Genomic DNA, 25,185 nt, shown 5'->3' on the forward strand with positions numbered 1-25,185 from the left:
AAGAACAAATCAGCTTTTTCTGAACAGATTTATTTATCAAGAAATAGGACTCATGGCGGCTCCTCAGTCTCGCCAGTGGGGAATCACTCCGCCCCTGTCGTCAGCGCTTCCCACGCCCTCCGAGCTTGCAGAGAACGATGCGTTGATAGCGGAGTTAAAGCTACAGAATAACTTCGAGGCGCCATCCGAGACGGAAAAGCGGTTCGTAGGAGTATTTCCATTTGCCAGATTTTGCTTGATAGATGCTAACTTTTCTGTTCCTCTCCTTAGGAAGCAAACGCTACATCTTCTGCAGCGTGTGACCATCGAGTTTATCAAGGTCGTATCCAAAGAAAAGGGTCTTTCACAAGCAGCTATCGATGTATCTGGCGGTAAAATATTCACATATGGGAGTTACAGGCTTGGTGTATATGGTCCAGGTTGGTGCCTCTTGATTGCATTCCAAATGTTCTCACAGCTGTCATGAATGGGGATATTTCGCTAATGTACTCCTTGCGTCAATTTGCAGGTTCCGATATCGATACATTGGTAGTTGCGCCGAAGCACGTTATGAGAGAAGATTTCTTTGCACATTTTCCAACAGTACTTGAGAAATTTGCGCCTAAGGATGCGATAGAGAAAATGACGCCGGTGCCGGACGCATTTGTTCCCATCATAAAAATCGAGATTTCTGGGATCAGCATTGACCTGATTTTTGCACGGCTTATCGTTCCTTCGGTTCCTCCCAATCTCGACTTGAAAAATAAAGATCTGTTGCGCGGGCTGGATGAGAGGGAGATAAGATGTGTGAACGGCACTCGAGTAACTGATGAGATATTAGAACTTGTTCCCCAACAGAAGACTTTCCGGCTTGCACTGCGAGCTATAAAACTTTGGGCTCAGCGTAAGTGTGATGTCTAATTTTGGTCACGGCTTTTCTAACCCTTGAATCTACCTAGGTCGAGCTATTTACTCGAATATTGTTGGCTTCCCTGGCGGCGTTGCATGGGCTATGTTAGTTGCAAGAGTGTGTCAGCTATATCCTCAGGCTACTGGCTCTGTCATTGTTGGCAAATTTTTCAGAATCATGAATCAGTGGAGCTGGCCACAACCGGTATTATTGAAACACATCGAAGATGGCCCGCTCCATATGAAAGTGTGGAATCCAAAGGTTGGTCCGCAATCATTCTATTGACGGCGTAACCGCAGCTGATGCTTGCTTTAGATATACCATGGTGACAGATTCCACCTCATGCCCATAATCACGCCAGCATACCCATCCATGTGCGCCACACACAACATCTCCATGTCCACAAAGGCTGTCATACTTAGAGAGCTCAGGCGCGGAGGAGACATGGTTGACAATATTTTTGTTGGGCAGCGTCGGTGGAGTGATCTCTTTGCTCGACACAGCTTCTTCTCTGGGGACTATAAATACTACCTCAGCATCAACTCCACCAGCACGACAAAAGAGGCGCAAGCTATATGGTCCGGTTTAGTTGAATCGAAGCTCCGACATCTGGTCGGAGCCCTTGACCGCAAATCGTCCATAGAAATTGCGCACCCATTCCCTAAGGGTTTCGAGAGGGTCCATATCTGCAAAACTGATGAAGAAGTCGAGGCAGTGAAAGCTGGCTCCATGAAATATCAAGCAAATGACACCAAAACGGCCACCACTGATGAAACGAACGACCCTACTCATATAGCAGCCGCTGAGAATGCAAATGAGAATGTGGCGATAGCAGAGGCGGTAAAACCGCCTGAAGAGAATAAATATACCCTTTACACCACCACCTACTATATTGGGCTGGAGCTAAAGCCATTAGCACCGGGTAAGTGAGCCGCATCCATTCATGTGATACAACTGACCCCTCGAAGGCGCTGCAAGGTCTCTAGATATATCAAGCGACACCCACATGTTCAAGAATACATGCACATCGTGGGCGCAATACCAACCCGGAATTAATGACTTGAATATCTCTCATGTTCGCAAGTAGGTTACGCTCCTGATGGCTGGTAACCCGCATAAGTTACTAGTATATTAATATGGCCAATAGTTATGATCTCCCCGATGACGTTTTCCAGGCCGGAGAAGTTCGACCTACGCGCCCGAAGAAAAAGGTTATTAAGAAAGTGGAACAAACCGTTGCGCAGAAGCGAAATATCGATGCAGTAGACGTAAGTTGAAACCTCAGAATTACATCACTAACAAGTAGTAGCCGCGGGACAACAAACCCTAGGGAGAAAACCAATGCGGAGTGGAAGGACATGACCGTGGAGTGAAACCGGGAAACTAACCGCCTGTTTTCTACTTCCAGGGTCAAGAATTATCCGACTCGGCACCAAAACGCCACGTTTCGCAGAACGGGATGGTGACTCAAGCTACACCAGCATAATCCATATCTACTCTGCCGGAAGAGACTTCACTCCAACAGGGCAACCAGCCACCCTGCTCACGACCGCCGCGTCGTCGCCCTGTTCTGCCAGTCGAAGCTTGGCCCTCGCTGGCTTTTCACTGGTAAATCGGCTTGCCATAACCAGAAAACAAGGAAAAAAACAAGTTCTGACCATCAAAATCTCCCATCCATAACCAACTGACTGATCTAACAAAAGACAGGGGAAAATATGGGTATCGAACCTGTCGGTATATACCAAACTAGGTACCCCTCCTGCCACGACCACCCTGCCTACCTGCGCCGGGGTGGTATTCGCGTTCTTTGGAAGAAGTGTTTTAGGAATTTCATTTGTGAGAAGGACAATTACTCGCTTGCCGCGCAAATCGTCGGCGTAGCCACTACGGCTTTCATTACATGGGAGGTTTTTAATAACATTGTTGTAGGGTACAAATTCTTGTGTGTCTGTAAAGCATACTTGAGAAGCTAGCCAGATGAACTTGGCCGTAGCATTTGATAGCTCTGATAGATAACCAATGGCAATTAATACGGGGTCATAGACCCGCCCTTCGTACTTCTACTGTTCGTTTGTTGAAAGTAATCCATATTGTAATGTTTTCAACCGAAGTTTGTGATAGGGCAGAGTAAGGTAATCCTTATGTTTATTTCCCCCGACGTCATACCTTTAAAGACGTCATTTTCCTTGGCTGAACCCTTGAAAACAAGCCTTATGCGTACGTAGTAGTAGATAATGAAAGGGATATATCTCTATGACTATTTCTTGAGTAATGTACAGTATTCTAATCCTTCCCACCACATATGAACAGACTAGAGCTTGCTCTCAGCGTCTCCGAAAGATTAAAAACCACAATGGCCAAACCACAAGAGGGCAAGAAGCCTCAGTTGCTTGTAGTATCCAACCGTCTCCCATTGTCCCTGAAACGAGTCGGTGCCGGAAAATACCAGTCTTCAACTTCCAGCGGTGGGTTAGTGACGAGCCTGAGCGGAATATCAGAGTCCATTGGGTTTCAATGGTTTGGCTGGACGGGGCTGGAAATACCGGAAGATGAACAAGAAGAGGTTCAAAGGTTGCTGGCGGAGCGGAACGCAGTACCGGTTTTCTTGAATCAGGAGCTAGCCAATAACCACTACAATGGCTTCTCAAGTGGGTATTTCCGTATTCCCTTTCCCCGGCCATTAAGCCACGAACTTTGGTCGTCGCTAACAATACCCGATCTTAGACTCCATTTTGTGGCCGGTACTGCATTATCAACCAGGAATTCAGAATTTCAACGAGAAATGGTGGCATGCATATCGTGAAGTCAATCAGAAGTTTGCGGAAATAGTTGCTAAAGCCACCTCTGAAGGTGATCTAGTCTGGGTGCATGACTATCATCTGATGCTTCTCCCCGGCATGCTGAGAGAAGAATTTGCAAAGCAGGGCAAAACGTCCGTGAAAATTGGCTTTTCCCTGCATACTCCGTTCCCCGTCGCAGAAGTGTATCGGGCTCTCCCTACGAATCATGAGACACTAGATGGAGTTATGAACAGTGACCTGATCGGGTTCCACACGGATGATTATGCTGGACACTTCGCGGAAGCCTGTTCTCAAATATTGTAGGTTTTATCACCAGAGGGCCTACTAAATATATGAGCAGAGCTCTGCTAACCTCATTTGTGTGACTACAGGGGTGCGTCTAAGGACGGATTGACACTTCAGTATAAAGATCGAAAAGTCCAGGTTGGAAAGTTTATTGTCGGCATAGATCCAACGTGCTTCGCAGAAGCAGTGAAGTCAGAAGCCGTTCAGAATCGCATAGCCGAACTTGAAGATAAATACAAGGGCATTAAGCGGATTGTTGGTGTCGACAGGTTGGACTACATCAAAGGCCTACCCGAAAAGTTGCGTGGTTTCGAAGAATTCCTCCGAACGCATCCTGAATGGGTCGGAAAAATTGTCTTGATCCAGATTGCTGTTCCGAGCCGTGAAGATGTCCCAGAGTACCAAGAACTGGAGGCTGAGGTATATAAGCTCGTAGGCATGGTCAATGGTGAATTTGGTATGACCCACCATCTCCTCGATGGGGTGCTATATGGCAAATCTCCCACAACTTTAAACATGGCTAAAAATCCGTGAATAGGGAAACCTGACTACGCACCGGTCATATTTGTTCATCAGTCGATTCCTTTCGAAGAATTGGTGGCCTTATATGCGGCGTCTGACATATGTCTTCTCACTTCCACTAGAGATGGCATGAACCTTGTGGCCCTTGAGTATATTGCCTGTCAGCAAGAGAGAAATGGGGTATTGGCAGTCTCTGAGTTCGCTGGAGTATCCTCATATCTTGAAGGGGGTGTCAAGTTCAACCCTTTCAATTCCAGCGAGGTTGCCAGAGTAATTGATGAAGCTGTAGAGATGGACACAGAACAGCGGCAAAAAGAGCATAAGCGACTCCTTGAGTTCATAGAGACCCATACCAGGTGCGTTACAGATTCCTAGACCCTCATCAGTGCCCTTTTCCTTTGCGATCATAATTCTCTGACTGGGTATAATTGTCTGTAGCACCCATTGGGGCAACGGATTCGTTGACAAGCTTTTGACAGCGTAGTAGGTGGATCTGCATCAAATTGAGACTTGTTATGAGCGTCGTTATGTAAATCCAGCGTATTTCACTAAGCAGTAAGAATGATAATGACTTCTGTCGTGAGCAAGTGTAATAATAATATTATGGGTTCTTCTAGACTTTAAAATTTGACTGGAAGAAAAAAAGGGGACGAAACCCGTCAAAGCTTAGTCACCACGTACTAACCCATTTTGGTTCTCCAAGCTTGGCATAAATTCTACCTCGGCTTCTCGTCGGCTTTTTGGCTTAAAAGGGGGAAAAAAGACACCAAGAGTCAGCAAATATGGAGAGTTAAGCGGTAAAGACGCGCTTTTAGGGTCAATATGCCTTACGTTATGGGGTATAAGTAGCCAGGGGATATTCCGTATAACCACCATGGGTCAACCAAATTCTTTGTTCACATAATTTCCCTAACCCATTGTTTTATTAATCCCATAAAGAATATACCATTGTGAAGGGGGAACGAGCACCAATTGTTATACACTGTCAAAATCTCTGTTGAACATATAGAGAAGCGAATACCACTATGGCGGCAGAAGCTCAAGTGAAGTTAAAAGACTTTGGGGGCATATTCTCTCTTGAAGGGAAAGTCGCTGTTGTCACCGGAGGGTCGAGAGGACTGGGCCTGCATGCTGCTAGCGGGTAAGTTGGTACACTTCTCCTCTATATATCTTGGCTAACGTGGTTCTAGTCTTCTTCAAGCTGGCTGTTCAAAGGTGTACATCACTTCTAGAAAGGCGCAAGCTTGTGACGAAGCAGTTGCTGCCCTTAATGCCTTGCCAAATAAAAGACCCGGTGCTCGAGCCTACTCTGTGCCAGCAGATAGCTCCAAGGTTTCGGATATTGAGCGACTAGTGGCAGAAGTTAGCAAGACGACAGACCATGTTGATATTCTCTTTGCCAATGCTGGAGCTACGTGGGGCGAGAAGTTCGATACACATCCCGAGCATGCGTTCCAGAAAGTGATGGACCTCAATGTTAAAAGTGTCTTTTATACGGTACAAAAGTGCGTACTGTCTAGATTAAGTAGAAGTCGGTGAGAGCAGGAAAAAGGAAGCATTGGGCTAACGACGGAAAACCAGATTTGCCCCATTGCTCGAAAAGTCAGCGTCCATCGATTCCACTTCCCGTGTGATAATCACCGCATCGGTTGCCGGAATCGGCATGGGCTCTGTAGGCGACAATGCTACTTTCAGCTATTCCGCCTCCAAAGCTGCCGCCATCCATCTGGCCAAGAACCTCGCCGTCGCCCTTGGGCCAAGACATATCCTTACCAACGCAATCGCGCCTGGCTTCTACCCGTCTAAAATGGCAAATGGTATGATAGAGACGCAGGGAGGTGTTCAGGCAATGGCTGCACAGACGCCTAATGGCAAATTAGGAGAACCTGAAGATATTGCGGCGCTCGTTGTATTCCTGGCTGGCAGGGGAGCGAACCATATCAACGGTGCTGTCATTACAACTGATGGCGGAGCTGTGTTGAAAGGAAGGATGTAAATAAGTTGAATGTCTACATCTACTATTTGAGATTCCCGCATAATATCCAGCTAGACGAATTAATAGCATCGAAATCAGATGCCATTTCCGTGGTGACAAATTCAATGCGTTACATAAAGGTAAGGCTGGGCAAAATGTCTCCCGATGTTCATAGATGAGAATGAACACGCTTTCCGGCTTTCAAAGCTCGGTCAATCGTGTCCATAGCATAATACAAGTCGTAGTCATGTAATTTCGGTGTAAGGACCTGGATTGAAAGAGGGGAGTTGAGGTAGACTCGACGGTCAACAGTGTTTGAGTTCCCTAGAATCAAAGATTAGAAAGTTGATCATTCATGTTAGCAGGGTTATCAAATGATACATACACAATTCTCGATTCCTCTTGTCCCAACTCGACAGGATCTTGGAGTCCATCTCCTTGCCCGTTTCCAAGTCTTGCTCAGTGAATTTTCGGACGGGCAAATTACCGGCAGGGTAGTCGACTAGGACAAAGGACGAACAATATCCCACCGCATTATATCGATCAATTTCCGGCACGGGGTGAGGAGCAACAGGATGTATTATAGCGTCGACACGCCTAGTCTTATCAGACCCAGGAAAAGTCCACATCTTCATAAGTTGCCTCTCGATATGGGAACGCTTTGCTTGGATCTTAGAGAGATCAGCGAGAGTTCTGGGGTTTCCTCGTTTAGTGCGTCCTTTGAGCCATGGAATGAGCTCCTCTGACGTACTCTCCAATAGGTCCATCATATATTGGGCGCCATCAACACCCATCAAAGAATTAGCTACACCTTGGCATTCCCCTAGCTCAGGTGGTACGGGTATTTCAACGACCTTTATTCCATCAGTATTGCGGAGAGTTTGAGCAACTTCTTCCAAAAGTTTCGCGATGGGAGGCAATGGAGGGGTTCGGCCATCGGATCGTAGTATTCCGACCGTAAGTTCGGATGACTTTGGTGTTTCCGATTCCCATCGACCAGGTATACAATCTTCACCCCAGAGCTCTGATCTAGAGACTATCTCTTTCATCACGGTATCAATATCATCCATTGACCTTGCCAGGGGGCCCGCGACAGCCTGGAGACTCGCCCTGCTGCGCCCAGGGACAGAACAAGCCTCTTGCCCACCAAACGGGACACGACCAACGCTAGGTTTGAAGCCGTAGAGACCTTCACACATGGCGGGAACACGGATACTACCGCCAATGTCGGTTCCCATACCAATCATAGAGCCTCGCATCAAGACCGTGACGGCCTCCCCACCAGAGCTACCACCAGCGGTCAGCTTCCGGTTCAATGGGTTCAACGTCCTGCCAAAGAGGTTGTTGACGCTATCCAGTGCTCCCATGGTCTGTGGAACATTCGTCTTCCCAATGATGACAGCCCCCAGTGAGTAGAGAAGATCGACGAGAGGTGCATTCTTTTTCGCAGGTTTGAATGCAAGAGCCGCAAGGCCAGTGGTGGAGTCAACACCTTCAATGTCAAATGTATCCTTGACAGATACTGGCAGGCCATGTAGACGACCGTATGTCGTCCCAGAACTCTTGAGATGCTCATCCAACTTCTCTGCACGCTTCAGGGCGTCGTCGAACAGAGGTTCTGCAAGACACCTTGTTAGCTGGTGGGCGATGGCAGCACGCTGTTGCTCATCAGTACTCTGTAGACATATATAGAAAAATGCATACATATTCAGATAACTACTACATACTTTACAAAAGGCTTGACAGACATCCTTCGAGGAGAGCTTTCCGCTCGCGATCTCTGCTAGTATTCCCTTAACGTCCCATGATTCCGTAATCTCAAGCTCCCTGGCTGTCAACAGGCCACATCGTCTTGGAATATCAGTGATGTCTGACTGGTCATATCCACGAGTATTGGTGATTGACTCTTCAACCGAAAGAGTACCAGCGGGTATCCATCGAGCGGGAAGACGCCAGCTTTGCGGTATCTTGGACTCGAGCTGTGCCTGTTTCCGGCGAGCGATCTCTTTATATACCGGTTCAGCCATCTCAACCATGAATATTCTGTTTCTTCTTGCTTCTTTTCTTTTGAGGTTTGTTTGGAGTTGTCGTATTCTACATTACCCCAGAAAGTAAACGCATATCAAACGCAGGCGAAGAACAGGGATAGCTTTACCGAGGTGGACCGAGGCGCCAACTTTTAGCCGAAAATATGCCATAAGGTCATGTTGGTTTAAACTTGCATTACACACTTACATTTCACTCTTTAGTGGTATTTATTATACTCCATATGTAAAATGATATTGTCGATCGTGGCGCGCTAGGTACCGCAGAGAATGTAACATGTAAGCCGGCAACGGATGAATAACTCACCCCAGCTGTCCAACGGGTGGCAGGGACAGATAGTAAAAATAGTATAGTCAAGGATACCGTTTAAGACAGCGAAGCTATATTCGATTCCTATGTAATAAACGAGGGCATAAATGCTCCAGGCTGGCGATCTAGCGGAGAAAAAGGATCGTACCAGTAGCCGAGACTTACGTGGAGATCTCATAGTTGGCCCCAGAGATACACTCAAGCTATGACATGCGCTCTATACATACTATATGTAGCATGCATCTCATATCTCCGTCATCATAAGCCGGATGTCTTTCTTTTCTTTTTCTCTTCCCTTCCGTTTCTTATTTATATAAAACGGAGACTTTTTTCTTATGTAATTTTTGATGTCTTATCAAGGTTTACAAGGTTAATCTTATCAATCAATTATCAGCCTGCCAAGGCCTGCGCTAAACCCGATCAGGCCGCGGATAGTCAGCTAAAAAAATAATTCCTTGACTTTTGGGCGAAAGGAAGATTGTGAACGCAGTAGAACTTGCATAGCCACAAGCTTGGACAGCTCAGGAAGGCCTTTAAAGGATCCTGTTTTTTTCTTTTCTCCGACCACCACGTCCTCCAGCGGATTGTCCGGATACAGTTGCATCTCCCCTCTCGCTGCATGCAGACACGTACACAGACGGGGGGGACAGACGGATAGGCTAGTAGGAAGAGCCTGAGTCGGCAGACACGACGAACCGTTGGACCTGTCACGTCACTCGAGGTAACAAGCATTCGCATTTATTCCAATCACGCCCGATCTAGCTTGCACAACAGTAAAAAGCAAACAAACATGGCGGACGGCACTCGGTCTCCTCCTCATCCATTCACTCCGAGCCTCTACGCCCTCCATGGCCGATCTGAGAGTCATCCTCATCTCCCCAGAACTCCTCCTCCAGCCATGAGTACCAGCATCGAGACTATCGAGCCTGAATATCAGCAACCAGTGCCGCATATACCTTATTCAATGGAAGGATCGGACGAGGAAGGCCAACGCCCACCTCGCTACACCCGCGAGAACGACCCTTACCAGCTCTCAAGCAAGCTCAAATCCAAAGCAGAAATCGACCAGATCCAAGCAAATATCAGCAGACGACGGAAATGCATTTCAAGCGAGCAAAAGGGACGAACCAACGCTGACAGGAGGAGGATACAATCGTTTTACCGCTCCCAGAATGAGAAAATTGAGCGTCTACTGAAACCAGTTGACGAACATATCAGACATGCAAAGGAGTTGAACGAACAGAACCAACTCAAGTACAAGATTGCGGTCTACGGCAGCTTTGCCGCCAATGTTGTCCTCTCCATTCTCCAGGTCTACGCTGCCGTATCATCGGGATCTCTGTCTCTTTTCACCACGATGGCGGACGCCATCTTCGACCCAATGTCAAACCTGACCCTGCTTCTCTGTCACAAGGCCGTCAAGCGAGTCGACCCACGCAAATTCCCTGCTGGCAAGGCCCGGATCGAAACAGCTGGAAATATCTTCTTCTGCTTCCTCATGACCGCAGTCTCCTTTATCCTTATTGCCTTCTCAATCAAGGATCTCGTTGAGGGCAGTAATTCCGAGACAAACAAGTTCTATCTCACGGCCGTCATATCTGTGTGTATCGCCTTTGCTACAAAGCTGTCCCTTTTCCTTTACTGCTGGGCAATCCGGAACCAGTACTCTCAGGTTAGAATTCTCTGGGAAGACCACAGGAACGACCTCTTCATCAACGGACTCGGTATCTTAACTTCCGTAGGTGGGAGCAAGCTTCGGTGGTGGATTGATCCCGCCGGTGCCTTGATGCTGTCTGTTCTCATTTCCGGCTTGTGGACCAAAACCGCCTATTCCGAGTTTCAGCTTCTGATCGGTGTCACGGCTGACACGGAGATGCAGCAGCTTATCACCTATATCTGTTTGTATCCTCTTTCCAAATATTATCTGCATGTTCAGCGACTAATCTCGATTATAGCCATGACGCATTCTCCTCTGATCACAGCCATCGACACTGTACGTGCATACACCTCCGGTCCTCGCCTGCTTGTAGAAGTGGACATCGTCATGGACAGAAACGAGTCTCTGGAGGCCACACATGATGTTGCCGAAGAGCTTCAGACAAAGCTGGAGAGTCTCCCAGATGTTGAGCGAGCTTATGTCCATGTCGACTATGAGACCACGCATAAACCTGAGCATTTCTTGAAGAAAGAGCTATAATATCTCTGACCTTCTTGATGGAGGACGATTTATTCCTTTTTTGCTCAAACTCTTAATTTACGATGCTATTAGGGATGGGGACGACGTCTAGATAAGTTGGAAATTCTCTCGGTAATTTGGCGTTTGGGTGGTTTTTTTTTTTTTTTTTTCTTACGAGAACGAAGGTTTTCATGCTTGGGATCTTCTAGCAAGATGATGACAGCAAAAAGACTCATCAAGTCCACTCACGATGACAGGATGTCCGGTTAATATGGAGTCGCAGTTAATTCATGAATTAAGAGAGTTGATCGTTCATATGCCATTAACGTCGTATAGCTATCATCCCAAACCCTACACGGTTATAAATCCAGTCTTCCTTGCCATCATCCACAAAGCGAGTCCACGGCCCCTGCCCCTAGAACCCAGCGGGCCAGTACACACATCGCGGCTACTGTGTAAGAGAGGAGCATCCCACGATGCTTCTGCTTCAGCTCAGCCTCTTCATTAACCCATGGAAACTCCATGTCCGGCACTGGTTTCCCGAGAAACTCGCACAGGGGCTCCCATCCATCGCCCATCCTGTAGTGGAGCAACTGGCCCGGCGGCACCAGCTCCTCTATCTCCCTGTAGTATCGATCAAACGTAGTGCGAGCATTCTTTCGTATGCCCTCAACGTCCTTTGCTTCGAAAAAGCCCAGCAAGACCTTCCTCATGGCTGAAGCACTCGACAAGCCCAGCAGCGGCTGAATGACCCCAGAGAAGAAATCAGACAACGGATTCCAGAGCCCTTTTAGTACCACTCTATCCAGACTGTTAAACCACCGGTCAAAGTCCCTCTTCACCAAGACAACCTTGGCACCGGGGTACACCTTGACCAGCTGCGGGCCAAACATCGCAGCGGCCTCGGTTACAGCCTCACGACCACCATACACTTCGTCCCACTGCTCCCGGCTGAAGGTCTGCTCGTGTTTATATGTAGGGAGTACGGGGTAAGTTGTATCAGCAGCGCGGTTAAAGACACGCCACGCCGCTTCGCCACCGTCGGCGTCTGTGAGCGTATGATGCACATTTCGATAGCCCAGCGCTGTGAGCGCCTTTGCCATCGAAAGAGTGCCAGACCGCGGCAGGCCCAGCGAGAGAACTTTCATCTCACATCGTTTTGGATCTGTCGAAGGATTCATGGCTTGGGGGGTTTCTTCCTTGCTTCTTCGGTACTCCGTACAGCAACTATGAGAAAAAGAAATGATAAAAGGGGCGTTGAGTTCAGAGATAGAGCGGATGAGTATCAGCGTTAACCTGGAAAATGAGGACACTCGACGTCGTTAGAAGAGACTTTTTCTATGACAGGCCTTGTCTCTGCTCTCTTGATGGGCTATTCGTTGACGGGCGCAGGGGTCCTCTATATAACAAACGCCTCCCCCTGCCAGGGTCGGTTTGCGGCCTTTTATATACTTACCCCCGTAAGGCCCGGCGTCAGGACTAAAAGGACAAGCGTGGGCAACAGTGAGACCTTGAGACAGAGCGGTGTGTGTCTATACATATAGTAGAATGTATAGAAAGTTCTGTGGCGCTTCCAGGATGTTTCTTTAGACGACATAGTCGATGAATATAATATCAGCTTGCAGCTCTAGTGAAGGCGAGCCTCGTATATTTTTATCTCATACTCCGCAATGCTCGAACTATCTGTACGCAGAGCGACGACCCTCAGTTGCCTCCACCGACTCCGCTCCCGAAAATCTCATCTTTCCTGGTCCCTCTGTCCCAGACTCGCCTGCCGTCACTCCTTCTCTTGAAATAGACAATCCGGTGCTGGGGGATAAACTCCTCATCCGTCTGTTCTGACTTCCATCTCGACAACGGCATCTCCTTTACCCCTAGAAAACGGTCTTCATAGCCTACCAGGTAATCCCCAAAATCAATCTTGGGATCCCAACGCAGACGACTGATAACATCTGCAGCCGGCCGGAGCTTATTAGTGCTAACTGGTTTGGGCGCTGCTGCTGTGTCCTTACTGTGTGGCTTCGCTCCGCTTCCTGCCTGCTCTTCAACTGCTGGAACGCTATCCGCTTCATCGTCTTCAGCTAGATCGTCGTCCTCACATTCGTCGTCCGAGAAATCAGATGCCACCATGTCTGCCCCCGCCTGCCCTCCCCAGCTTCTATGGTCGAGTTTGAGTTCATCTAGCTCTGTTTGTTTGACATGTTCGGTGTCAATCCAGCAGACAGTGGAGTCAAAGTACTTGGTCTCTTCGTGCAAACTAGCCGTGAATTGACTTAGGGTTGCCTGCAGTGCTCGTTTACCGTCCTCTTTGCTGGCTGTTGAGCTCAAGGAACCTTGCAACCGTTCGAGGCCGATTAAGTAACAGCCGACGTACTCTGTCTCCGCGGTATGTCCGTCATTAGGCGCATCTATTGAAGTAAACCGAGCAGGCCAGATACGTCCATGAACACTTGGGACTTGTTTACCAAGATCTAGCTAGAATTAGCACTCAAAACTAGTCATAGTATGTGGGGATAGCAACATGCCATTGAGTAGGCGGATGAACCTAGACTCCAGCCAGCCTACAAGAGAACTTGCCTGAGTCGAAGAGGCACCCCAGTACTGCACATTAACCTTGATGTAGCTGTTGTAGGCTACCAGAAACTTTTCAGCCCCAGTTTGGTTATTATGGCTAATGCTAGTGTCGCTCAAGACATTAGACCATCTTGCCCCATCTTCAGCCAGAAGCTCCTCTACACGTTTGAATGCAGATATGATAGTCCTTAGTGAAGATGCAGTAACGGCTCTCGCAACATTAATTGTGGGGATATGAACTGTTAGAATCACCATTGGTTCTCTCAACAACCGACGATACTTTGACCGCGTTCCAGGGCTATCCACTACCTTGTTCTTCCAGTCAAAATTCGCATAATGGTGGAAAAACATGGTCAATAGCTCAGGAACTGTGACTCGCCCTATATCTTCATGAAGGAGCTGATGAAGCCGTGAAAGCATCATGGTGATATGGATACCTCCAAGTAGGCCAAATTTTGAGGAGTAAACTCCCGATGTTTTGGCCCACAAGGTGATACACCGATGAGCAAGTTGGAATACGTACATGTCCGGTACCATTCGTTTGATATATTCTTGGTCCCTAAATGGTTGAAGTTTTGACAAGGAATATATTGATAAGTCGAATATTGGATCATGGGGCGGTATTTTCGTAGCTTCTTGCCATCTGTATTCAATGATGTGAGCATTATATTTAACAACTTAGCGAAGAGGAGGGGAGGGGGGGATATACAACCTTTTGGCAATATTTGCTGCCGGGCAGTATTGCAGGTCAAGTTTAATGTTTCCAGCCTGTAGCTCTAGCATCATCCCTGTTGCAGCCTTGACTTTCCTCATGATACGTATTCCATGGGCGGATGCCTTTTTGAGCCTTTGGATTGCAAGAGAAAAGAAAGTGCTCGTGCTGATAGGGCCAATACACAAGCAGTCAATATCAGAGTTAGGGCCCCAGGTACCGAGACCATAGGAGCCGACAGGGATCAACACAAGCGGTGTTTCGATATCTCTCCCATTGGAATCATGGATTGGCTCCGTTAGAATCTGGGCGAGGGTAGCAACAACTGACTTTCGTGTCTTGATACCTTCTTCATCAGGTAGCATCGAAGAAGCCCCCAAACACGACTTGATTTCATCTGAGGTAGAGAGGCTCTTCGGTAAGCTTTTCAATTGCAGTTGGGCTTTTTCAGAGGCCGCTTCACTGGCTTTAACATCTTTCAAACTATGACCAATCTGCACTTCGGCCCTTATTCCCCAGTGATCACTGGCATATTCTGACATGGGTAGTCTCTCACCTCCAAGGATATGCCGTAGACCAAAGAAATTGAAATCTGTGACCTTGCTTTTGCCAGTTTGGCGTACAAAGATCCTATCGTACCTCTGGGGTCTGCCATTGACCGAATATTGGGCTGCAAGAGGGTTCAAGATCGGATCGTATGTGGCTCCATACTCACCTTCACCAAGCCCGCCATCAATGTCTGTGTCTCCAGGCTCTTCACAAGCGACAACCCATCCATCCATGAAATGGGCCTTGGATAACAAATAATTTAGTCCCAGTATCTTCTCCGCTCCAGCTGATGAAATCATGTTCTGTTTTACAGCAGCATCGATAACCTCCTGCGAAGTGGCGAAGTTGAAATCACCCGCAATCACGCTCGGGTTATCGGGGTAGTCATTATCTAACAGGTGTATGATGTTGCGTATCTGGGACATTTTACTGTCGACCGCAGCATCATTCAACCCTGAGGTTAGGTGGACGGCAGTGATAATTGTGGGCAAGCAGGAGTTCAAGTCTCCGATTCCATCCACCTTTACAATAGCCGCACCCTTGTGTCGAGCTTCAAAAGGTAGCCAGGCCCAAGAAAACTTCCACTGGGAGAAAACAACGATGTTGCGGAGACTAGGGAGAGGAGGTGATCCCTCCTGGCCTGGCGGCCCATGAGTTACAAATGGGTATCGCCGCTGCACATCCTGTTGTGAAAGTAGAAAGAGTAGGAAATCATCGCAAACTTCCTGGAGAACCAGGACATCTGCTAGCGCGTTCGTAGAGAGAATGTTCTTGACCAGGGCGTCATATCTGTCTTGGGGTTGGGGTCGGGTAAACTCTGCCAGCACATTATACGTGGAGACAGAGAAGCCGTTACTCCGGACATTTGCTGACTCTGCGGAGGGTTCCGTTACGGGGCACCAGGAAAGCTGGTGGGGTAAGAATTCATAAGTAGTCATCGGCTCAGCGGGCGAGGTAGCTTCATCGGCTGCTGCATCCAGACCGTGTAGAGACATTCCGCTATATAGCCAAGTAAGCTCTTCGGAACTAGACATGTTATTTCCAGACAAATCGATGGCATCCCAGATCACCATCTTGCTTGTCCCACTCCCGCCAAAGTCCTTTTCACGACGAAGAATGACCAGATGGCTGAGGTCCCATTGTAGAGCCGGGAGCATGTTGGCCTTGCCCAATAAAAAGTCACGCAGGTCATCATCCGCTTTAGTCTGGCCGATGGTAAGGTGTGGACAAAAATCACGCTCATCTTTACCATGATGGCCGAGAGCTTCGAGAATGGAAGACCTAAGCTGGCAAAGCTGGTCCTTTGTTTCGTCCTGTAGGGTGAGGTGGATAGTATTCCCTCCACGGTTACGGAAGAAACCTGCCAGACCTGATCGAAGTGTGGTATTTTGGCATTGAGAGGATTGGTTCCGGGAGTTTAGCGTCTCCCGTATTAACTGCGAAGCGACTGGCAGCCTATCTGCCGGTACAAACGGATAAACGAGGTTGATATGTGCAGGCCATTTTCCGTATGCCTGGTCGTATAGAGCCCTGAGACGGTCGACATCCTGCCATAGATGGCGAGGCGGAATAATGCAAAGCGCAGTCTGATAGGATAAAAGGGACAGGCTGCTCGCCTGTAGAGATTCTTCCTGGTCCGCCATGAGGTCTTGCTGTCTGTCTGTTTGATATCGGGAGCAGCCAGGGGAATAAAGACGCCAACGCTGTCTTCCCGGTCGAGACGATGCCCTTGATGAAAAGGTCACATTAAATAGCAGCAGCAGCAGCCTTGTCAACTGAATCCTTCAGTCTTCGACTTTGATGTATCCACCACTGAGTCAGAGATGCCGTCTTCTCTTCGGCTTGTATGCATCGACTGGCCAGGATGACAGCCACGAAGGCGCGGCTCACGCCACACTAGAGGCTCAACAGTGCCGTTAGTCCTGGTATTGGCTTGATAGCCAGCTTGGAGAAGAAGTCTGATACTCGTAAAACAGAGTCATACTCTTTTGGATGCTGTCAGTGGCTCTTTTTTGGTGTCTGTTGGTTGTCCTGAGATGAGTCAGTGAAACGGCCAGGCAGCAACCAAAGCGCTTTCTCTCTCTCCTTCCATCGCCATCGCCTCGCAGTATCACTTATGAAAAAAAAAAATAACAGCAGCAATGGATACAGAGTAGAAAAAAGATAGCAGGGAAAAAGAGCAAAAAAAGGGGCCCTGCCGCGACTCGAACGCGGGGCCTCTCGCATCTTTGGTAGCCCAAAGCGAGAATCATACCACTAGACCACAAGGCCGATCTCGATGGAGAGGCGGCCCTGCTTTCGCTTGATGGAGAGGAGGTTGTCGTGTCAGGGATGCTGTTGACCCCCCCGGAGGACCGTTTTATAGATTCGTGTTGTACAGTGGAATTCACAGTGGTAGGTAGGGGAATGAAATATATTAAGTTGTCATCAAGATGTGTTAACGGTCTTTAGCTATATACTATCAAAGAAATAAAAAGAGACATGAGCACCTATTTAGCAAGCATTGAACATGGCGGCTGCTAGGACGGATAGACATAGCAGTGTCCATACATTCGCCATACTGACTCGACCGGCAGCAGCTTTCTTCGTTTCAGAAGCCGTTGCCGTTGGTTCCGCCGTCGAGGTCGCCAGAACCTGGGTGGGGGCACCATACGTACTCACTTTCTCATCAAAGGCCAAACAAGCTGTCGGTAGACTGAATTCTGTGGACGTGGCTGTGAGCTTCTGGTAATGGAGAGCTTCGTTACGGGGTAGCTTGAGTTGCAATTCGACAAACGGAACGACCTCGAAGCCAAAACTCGGTTCGATATTGACGAAATCGCCAATAAGTATGTCAACAAAGTCGTGTTTATCCGTGTCGTTTTCGATTTCGGGAGGTTTTGTGACCTTTTCACACCTTTCGTCAACTCCGTGGAGTTGGCTGACTTTTACCGATGCTTGTGGGACGTTGAAGGTCACACCGGCGCCACCTTTGATGATCCCGGTAGGAGACTCGACCCCGAAGAGGATCTCGGGTGAGAAACTGACGGAGAATGTCAGGTCCGTGACACCTTTGGAGGACTGGAAAGGGATCTCTGTGAATGTGGTATATTCGCTATGATTGTTATCAGCCCAGTTTCACAGGGTGCATCTTTCGGAGGATTCCTCACTTACAGCCCTTTAATCGTCGAATTTGAAAGATCTCCAAAGTTGAGGGAGAAGCCTGAGTCTTCTGGGACCTTTAAATAAGGGAGGCAATGTTAGGGCCGTTGTCATGGCATATACTAACACTGAGAAGTCTGCTTACCGATACGTCCACTCCATAAGTGAAGTTTACAGGGTTGCTCAGAGTAACCGCTACCGATACCTGGGGAGTGAATATAGCTCCAAATAGAACCACACCAGGGATCTATAAAGTATTAGCCCCAGGTAACCAATAACATCCATTAAGTGTACTCACCGCAAAGGGGCTAAGAGGTACTGAAGGCATAGGGACAGTGAAATTAAGTAGCTCCTGGCCTGCTTCGAGAGCAAGTTCAAGTTCCACACGAGCGAACAGACTGCTAAGTTCTATTTCTACCTTCCCTTCATTGATGAATGCAAGTGCGGACAATAGGCCCGAGTCATCCTCATCATCCCCCATAGAAAACGAGCCCGCTGAAAGTTCTAGAGCTCCATTGATGCTGCATTCCTTACAAGACAGGGTGATTCCTTCAGGTCTTTTGTACAGAATAGCTCCAGTCAGCTGTTTCCGTGTGACATGGGGGTAAAGAGGCTTACAGTCCAAGAAGGCTGACTCCAGGTAACTCTGGAGGTACTAGCTGCTTATTTTTATGGCTAACATCAATCTTCGCCGAACCATTGTTAAATCTAGCTTCTGACGTAGGGACAGGAGGAAAAACCGTTTCTGGAACTGTGGGGGTTGAAGAGGAGGAAGTGCCGGGCGTCCTACTTCTACGCCTGATGGGGTTTGCAGGTCTTTGGCTGCGCCTGACAACGCTGTTGCTTCTCTTATGAGAGAAAGAAACATTGATAGTGTGAAATGCTTCCTTCCACTGAACATCCTTTCGTGAGAGGGTGATGCTATTTTCCTCTTTATCAACTGTCACGTTGGTAACCCTATATGAGAATTAGCATACACTGTCGAAAAAATGGTATCCATTACTCACATATGTGGTGCCCGCTCTTCGTCTTCGTTACAGCCCCAGTGTGAAGAGATGGCGACGAACTCTGTAGTACCGGCTAATTCTCTTTTGACCCCCTCCATGTATTCCGGTGAGCTAAAGGTCAATTTGATTCCTGACTCAAAGCAGGTAACATCAATGAGGCCATCTTCCAGATCTTCCAGCGAGAGAGTCGGATATTTGCTTCTCAGATCTAGGTTGGTGACAAGGACGGGTTCGTTTGAGCGTGCGGAAAGATGGGCAGCATGATCAACAAAATCAAGGTTTGCTTCTTTCCGCAGTAGTCCACCTGGCTGGCGTTTTCGAAGACCACTGTGAGGGTATGCCGGAGCGAGGTGTCTTGCTTGGACAGAGCTCCATGAGTTTAAGGCATTTCTTCGAGAAAGTTGGCTGGATGAGGCTGAAGCAGAAGGGTAGCTGAAAGCAGCTATCAATAACATAGAGAAAAGAAATAGCTTCATGATTGATGATGCTTCCCTTCTCTATCCATAGAAGGTATGTAGGATTTGTTGAGTAAGTGATTAACCATCCTCAGCGTAGAGGATAGCAGCCTTGTAAATATAATCCAGTCGGGGCGAGGGAGGTCCATTCTCTCGACATTGATCATGTTCCCTTACTGACTCTCATTCAGCCAACGCATGCTTCCTAAGCCTCATCCCTGTATAATAGACAAGGAGCCAGCGGATAGTGCAGATGCATAGTAAATGCAACCCAGGTATTTATTCTAGGTATCACAGCCCGTGTTTGGCCCCATTGCAGGGCTGCGCTCCTCTAGTTTCTCCCGCTAGAATATTATGGTACAGTACTGGCGTAATAATGCGGAAAATTTACCGCAAAGGAAACTCCAAGAGACGACAACATGTAGAACTAAGAACGGGGAATGGTGAGCCGTCAAATGCCATGTATCGTGTCCACGCTCTATGCGTCCGGCTAGCTATGTACCATGTATCAACCGCAAGCATCATGACACAGCCTTGAAAGGGGTTCCACCTGAGACGCTTGATGCTGCAGAGCCCTGTATCCAACATATAACCAGCGGTTTCTAATGGGTCAAATCAAATGTTGGATGCCAACCCCGGCTCGTTCCTGTCGCGGATAGTCCAGCATACCCGCATGCTTAACCAGGAAAGTCAACTGTAAATCATGATATTTGATTGGACTGGGGTTGCTTATATCAACAACGTCGGATGCATCATGAAGGCCGCTTTAAATAGAAGTCTGGAGTTGTTATATGTAGAGCTCACGAAGATAGACAGGTCCACAGAAGAATAATGTCTCCATATCATAAACACAGTATCAGCGAGTTCGGACCACCAACACTATAACCGAGCCGCGTCTAGATGTTGGCGATATCCATAATTTGCTCATAAAGGGCCAATAAATCATGATAACTAGATAGAATTGTTAGCCTGCAGCAAAGGTATGCTAGGAAACTCACCATCCACCGATTAGTTAACAGGGAATATAAAAGAGAAAAACTCGGCATATATAACTTCAAGTATTTGTAGGCTAATATCAAATATGCAAGACAAACAAGTAGACAGAAGATAATCCACCGAGGAAAAGAAATACACATGAAACCCTGAACAACCAAACATACCAAAACATAATCCATATTACCAAACCCCCCCGTAGTATGTATATATCATTCAAGTAATGTAACGTCTATTATCTATCCAATTCGGCTTTTTTTGTTTGCTTTTAATGCAGCGCCGCCTGGATGATGGCATACAAATGTAATAAACAAAAAGCAGAGAACAGAAAGTCAAGGAGAGGAGGGAATAAAAGAGAAAGATATCTAAGAAGGGTAGGAAAAAAGTGTGAGAGTGGCGGCCTGCTTCCATGTTAGTGTAGAGTTTGTGCGTGTCATGCATTATTAAAAATTAAAACCAATCTGATCCTCGTCGCATCTCGTCCCGTACTTATCTGTAGTAGTAAACAATGTAATGTACGCACCAGCAATGAATAAAAGGCAAACAAAAGAAATGCAATCAATGCAGAGACAAAACAACTAAGCCCAACCTTGTTCTTCAGTAAGTTGTTCATTTTTTCTTCTTCTTGTTATTATTAGGCTGTGCGACACCCTGTAGGATATGATCGAAACTTGCATCTGGGTTATGGTTTGCTGATCTTGCGGATGGATCAACCGGAGTGACGCCAGCGGGTAACGGTAAGGCTTCGAGGCCCATGTATATCGACGAGCGATTTCCTGGAGTTCCAGCACCGCGAGCAAAAGGCGCGCTGGGGGGCTGGAGATTAAGCATGGGTAGGGTAGGAGGCGTGACATCGCCTGGTGTGAGAAGTGGGGTGGGCTGGCGGTCTGAGGAGGAGCCGGTCGACGAGAGAGGCGGTGGGTAAGGAAATGGATGGAAGTTTTGACCCTGGACAGGTGTTGGATAGGCGTTTGGAGCGCCTGCTGGTGGGAGGGAGCCGGTAATAGATTGATCAGGGGTTGAGATGGAGAGAGATGGATGTTGATAATGTTGGTATTGTTGCGGAGGATATTGAGGCTGTTGGTAGTGTTGTGAGTATGGTTGGTACTGCTGTGGCTGTTGGGGATACTGCGGCTGTTGGGTGTATTGTGGTGGTTGATACTGTGGCTGCTGCGGGTACTGCGGTTGTTGATATGGCTGTGGTGCTTGAGGGTACTGAGGATATGCTTGATATTGTTGTTGTGGGGACTGGCTCTGTGGGGGGGGTGGCGGTGGTTGCTGCGGCTCCTCTGGCGGCTGTGTGGCAGGGTCCAACATGACGGAAGAATTCAGCTGTTGCTCATCTGCCCACTTCAGCGCAACATCCCAGCAGTGACTGCGCCTAAAAACGGCATCAACACCATTCGCAACCACATCAGACGGCAGATTAACCACGCCTGACCCGCCAGCGACACCAAACCACTTCTTGCCATTCTTTGGATCAGAAGCACACCAAGGTGACCCACCGCGGGGTGGTATGCAGAGGAAATATTCCACGCCATGCGTGCATCTGAGGTCCGGCGCGTCAACGACAAGCATAGGCAAGGACTGCACCACAGCGTACATGAAAAGCCACTGTCCACAACGCATATCCGCTAGCTCATCGGCGCATTTTCCATGGCCAACACGACGTTCATAGTTCATGAAGTTCTCTAAGAAGGGAGTCGGTTTCATGCTGGAATGATTGTAACTAGACACGAGAATTTCATTCACTTCTCCGGTCGAGAGGCGCTTGCCACGCTCCTTAACCTCGTGCTTTGGGTCTAGCTTGCGTCGTATGGAATGGATCGATGGTAAGCGTGGGATGTCGAAGGGAATCGGCGGCTGAACGGGTGGTGTACTGCGGTCATACTCTGACATGATCTGTCGGAGGGCTTGAGAGGTGGAATTTGAGTCTTCAGCCTTGAAGACTGAGGTTGTCATGTCCGCAGAGCGAGTAGTAAGGTCTGTACGATCAGCGAGCATGTCATAAAGGTCGCAGAAATCTTGGTAAAGCTCTCGAAGGACCACGCGGTTGAGCCCACTTTCCTGAAACTGGTTCTTCTTGTTGGCTTTTGGAGGCCATGAGCCGAAACGGGCGCGGTAGTAATTCATAACATTCTTTCTGTAGCCTAGATATGCATTCTTCCAGTTCTTGAAGCGGATAACTTTGGCCTCATTTGCGATATTCGAGTTGGCGATACCGGAAAACAAAGAAGGGAAATCAAACTCCTCAATCTTCGCAGCACAGGTCCTTATACGGTTCTCCAGGTCGAGGTATCCTCGTTCCAACCTCTTCCGTGTCACGGGTGAAACGGAGTTATACTTGGCTTCAAACTTCTTTAGGTCGTCCAACACTGCAACTCCGTGAGTGAACCCCTCCTGGTATAGAGGTAGGTACTTCATGCGTTCACCAAGTATGATAGCATCTAACGCACGTTCTCTCGACGCACGAACGTCGATCAAATCCAGCTCATCACAATAGCAGCCAAAGCTCGTGGTAGCTGTCTCTCCGAATGTTGACTGGTCTAAATTCGTGAACCCGAATCGATCTAGCAGGCCAGATACTTCAATGAATATACCAAAGATAGAAGGTGTGCGTGGTGTTGCAATCAGTGCCTGGCCGATAAGAAAAGCAAACAAGTTACGGAAAAGCACTAGCATATCAACATCATCGGCAGAAAGGACAGGTTTCTCTTGGCCACAGGGCAGATCGCCAGTTAATGGTACAGGTAAGTAAAGATGGAGTTCTGGCGAATCGTCGTCCAGAAAACCATCTTGGGATCGTCCATCTGATCCATCGTCATAGCTCGATCCATTCCGTGCCGAAAGAGTAGGGGAAGAGGAGTTAGGATCATGAAGTTGGCCGCCTTGCGGTCCGCCACGAGTAGATTGTGGAGGAGATGAGTTTGCGGATTCGCGGGCGAGGAGGGTGAGGGCCCCGGAGGCAGAGAAAATGGAGGAGTCGACCTTGAATGAGGGCGGGCGGCCAGAGTTTTGCGGGAATAGGTAGACATAAGTATCTCCAGCTTCGTCCCACAGATCAGTCACCTAGTTCTGGTCAGCAAAAGGCAAGTTTTGATGATCAAGGGATTTGGTTCTTACTCTCTCTCCCGCTAGTAGACTACTAATATCATAGGGGATATCGTTTTCTGTTCCGGCAATCCAAGCCCGCTTCCCGTGATTCGACGCATCATGACCCGTCTTATTCGATTTGGTAGGCTTTTTTGCTTTACTTATAGTGGCAGGGGTGGGATTCACGTTAACTCCTGAAACTCCGAGTCCCGAGCTCGGCCTTGAACCAGGTTTATTGAATCGTGGGATTGCATCGCTCCAGCTCTGGCTACGACTGTGAGCATCCGGCGAACCTGGACTGGCCAGATCTGGGTTGAGGCTGGATAAACGCGGTGGAGGAGTGTAGGTTTGGTATGCGTTCTCACCCGGCAGAGGGGCTGAGACATTTCGTGGATTCAGGCTCAATGCCTGAGTCTGTTCAGCTAGACGTTGTTCCTGAAGAGGCGTCGAGTGTACCGATGAAGAGCGGGACTGTACATGAGGTGATTTGGCGGAAGAGCGTTTCTCTTCAGGCTTTGGCGAGCCCAGTGAAAAGAGAGAGGAGAACCGGCGGACCGGGTTGTTGGAGGGAGCTGCCAGCATCACGAAAAATTATTCAGCGTCTGTATGCAGAGAACATGGACCTGATATGATGATAAAGGCAGATATCGGTTTTGTTTAATGTAGGTTTGTATACTTCGTTCGTTTGCTTTTTCGCTTGTTGCCTGTTCTTTCTTGTTGCTTGCTTGTGGCCGTTCTTCCCCCTTTCGAGTGGCAAGATATAAACGAGTGAATTGTTGAATATTAAGAGTAAGAAAAGTCGGTCCGTCTCTCCCGCGATAGATATCCTGGAGAAGCGAGAGATTCCAAAGACAAGAGAGGGGGAAAAAAGAAAGAAAAATGGCGAGTCTAAATATTCAGCGTTTCCAAGCACCAGAGGCAATCCCCAGCCAAGGAGTCAAACAAGTAGCGTATCCAAGAAAAGCAACAAGGCCCAGTTTTTTTTTTTTTTTGGCTCTCTCTATCCTTTTTTTTGTTTCTTTTCTTTTCCACCTCTCAGAATTTTTCCTTTTCTGGTTTCGCTCCCTTCCTCAGTGGCTCCTCCCGCTGCGCCCAAGGGAACGGAGGACTGAAGGATCAGAAGAAGGGCTAAGCTGGTAGATGACGAGGCCAAAAGAGGCACTCCGTATCCGAGCAGTTAATTGCTGATTTTCGATGCGGCTCTGGGTAGTGTTTTCTCTTTCGTATCTGTCGGATGCCTTTGATCGCTTATCCCTTGCAAGCAGGTCAAGGTACTCCGTATATGTATATATATGTACACAAGTCCGAGTGATCGATCGACCAAACAGGGACGATGGAGCCAGAGTCAGTCCGAGACGAAGACAAGAAGTTCTCGTATCCTGGAGCCTGGCTAGTGGCTGTTTTGCTTGGTTCTCGTCTCTCGCGTGGCTTTTCTAATGCGTTGCTTGCTCGACTTGCTACCGCAGCAGTACCAACAAGTAAAACGAGAGGATGAGCAGTGCTGGAGCCTTGCCTGGTGCAGGAATTAGTCCGCTATCTCACTGGCTAGCAACTGTCACAGTGGAGACCTGGTACTTGTGCCTGTAGTTCCGTAGTTGTAGTAGTTTGTAGTTGTTGTCGTCGTAGTTGAAGAGTTGACGTTGAAATAGAGAAAGGCG

The 25,185-nt window shown here is 48.1% G+C and overlaps 9 protein-coding genes and 1 non-coding gene across 10 annotated transcripts; 4 read left to right on the top strand and 6 right to left on the bottom strand.

Moving 5' to 3' along the window:
• Positions 1–52: 52 nt before the first annotated feature.
• Positions 53–2,219, top strand: MCYG_00102 (Poly(A) polymerase PAPalpha; the record flags this gene model as incomplete). The annotated part of the gene is made up of 8 exons (XM_002849952.1): positions 53–201; positions 271–419; positions 458–883; positions 939–1,150; positions 1,205–1,811; positions 1,876–1,972; positions 2,037–2,157; positions 2,199–2,219. 8 exons carry the CDS (start codon positions 53–55, stop codon positions 2,217–2,219), a joined length of 1,782 nt encoding a protein of 593 aa, XP_002849998.1.
• A 765-nt stretch (positions 2,220–2,984) lies between these two features.
• MCYG_00103 (trehalose-6-phosphate synthase) lies at positions 2,985–4,872 on the top strand (the record flags this gene model as incomplete). Its single annotated transcript, XM_002849953.1, has 5 exons — positions 2,985–3,016; positions 3,200–3,537; positions 3,650–3,989; positions 4,062–4,432; positions 4,514–4,872. 5 exons carry the CDS (start codon positions 2,985–2,987, stop codon positions 4,870–4,872), a joined length of 1,440 nt encoding a protein of 479 aa, XP_002849999.1.
• Positions 4,873–5,500: 628 nt separating this feature from the next.
• MCYG_00104 (rhamnolipids biosynthesis 3-oxoacyl-[acyl-carrier-protein] reductase) lies at positions 5,501–6,493 on the top strand (the record flags this gene model as incomplete). The annotated part of the gene is made up of 3 exons (XM_002849954.1): positions 5,501–5,638; positions 5,688–6,002; positions 6,079–6,493. The coding sequence occupies 3 exons, from the start codon at positions 5,523–5,525 to the stop codon at positions 6,491–6,493; spliced, it is 846 nt and encodes a 281-aa protein (XP_002850000.1).
• A 148-nt stretch (positions 6,494–6,641) lies between these two features.
• MCYG_00105 (acetamidase) lies at positions 6,642–8,499 on the bottom strand (the record flags this gene model as incomplete). The annotated part of the gene is made up of 3 exons (XM_002849955.1): positions 6,642–6,796; positions 6,858–8,109; positions 8,200–8,499. 3 exons carry the CDS (start codon positions 8,497–8,499, stop codon positions 6,642–6,644), a joined length of 1,707 nt encoding a protein of 568 aa, XP_002850001.1.
• A 1,027-nt stretch (positions 8,500–9,526) lies between these two features.
• On the top strand, positions 9,527–11,024 carry MCYG_00106 (cation diffusion facilitator 1; the record flags this gene model as incomplete). Its single annotated transcript, XM_002849956.1, has 2 exons — positions 9,527–10,725; positions 10,783–11,024. The coding sequence occupies 2 exons, from the start codon at positions 9,618–9,620 to the stop codon at positions 11,022–11,024; spliced, it is 1,350 nt and encodes a 449-aa protein (XP_002850002.1).
• Positions 11,025–11,354: 330 nt separating this feature from the next.
• MCYG_00107 (conserved hypothetical protein) lies at positions 11,355–12,184 on the bottom strand (the record flags this gene model as incomplete). The annotated part of the gene is made up of 2 exons (XM_002849957.1): positions 11,355–11,418; positions 11,445–12,184. 2 exons carry the CDS (start codon positions 12,182–12,184, stop codon positions 11,355–11,357), a joined length of 804 nt encoding a protein of 267 aa, XP_002850003.1.
• Positions 12,185–12,707: 523 nt separating this feature from the next.
• Positions 12,708–16,481, bottom strand: MCYG_00108 (DUF455 domain-containing protein; the record flags this gene model as incomplete). Its single annotated transcript, XM_002849958.1, has 3 exons — positions 12,708–13,478; positions 13,569–14,220; positions 14,290–16,481. 3 exons carry the CDS (start codon positions 16,479–16,481, stop codon positions 12,708–12,710), a joined length of 3,615 nt encoding a protein of 1,204 aa, XP_002850004.1.
• Positions 16,482–17,027: 546 nt separating this feature from the next.
• Positions 17,028–17,109, bottom strand: MCYG_10502. The gene has a single exon. It is a non-coding gene; the product is annotated as a tRNA-Pro (tRNA).
• Positions 17,110–17,331: 222 nt separating this feature from the next.
• Positions 17,332–19,441, bottom strand: MCYG_00109 (conserved hypothetical protein; the record flags this gene model as incomplete). The annotated part of the gene is made up of 6 exons (XM_002849959.1): positions 17,332–17,932; positions 17,992–18,056; positions 18,155–18,226; positions 18,278–18,536; positions 18,598–18,936; positions 18,987–19,441. The coding sequence occupies 6 exons, from the start codon at positions 19,439–19,441 to the stop codon at positions 17,332–17,334; spliced, it is 1,791 nt and encodes a 596-aa protein (XP_002850005.1).
• A 1,602-nt stretch (positions 19,442–21,043) lies between these two features.
• MCYG_00110 (choriogenin Hminor) lies at positions 21,044–24,109 on the bottom strand (the record flags this gene model as incomplete). The annotated part of the gene is made up of 2 exons (XM_002849960.1): positions 21,044–23,503; positions 23,720–24,109. 2 exons carry the CDS (start codon positions 24,107–24,109, stop codon positions 21,044–21,046), a joined length of 2,850 nt encoding a protein of 949 aa, XP_002850006.1.
• Positions 24,110–25,185: the final 1,076 nt, after the last annotated feature.

The sequence above is a fragment of the Microsporum canis genome, genomic scaffold, assembly GCF_000151145.1.
Source record: "Microsporum canis CBS 113480 supercont1.1 genomic scaffold, whole genome shotgun sequence".
Classification (NCBI taxonomy): domain Eukaryota; kingdom Fungi; phylum Ascomycota; class Eurotiomycetes; order Onygenales; family Arthrodermataceae; genus Microsporum; species Microsporum canis.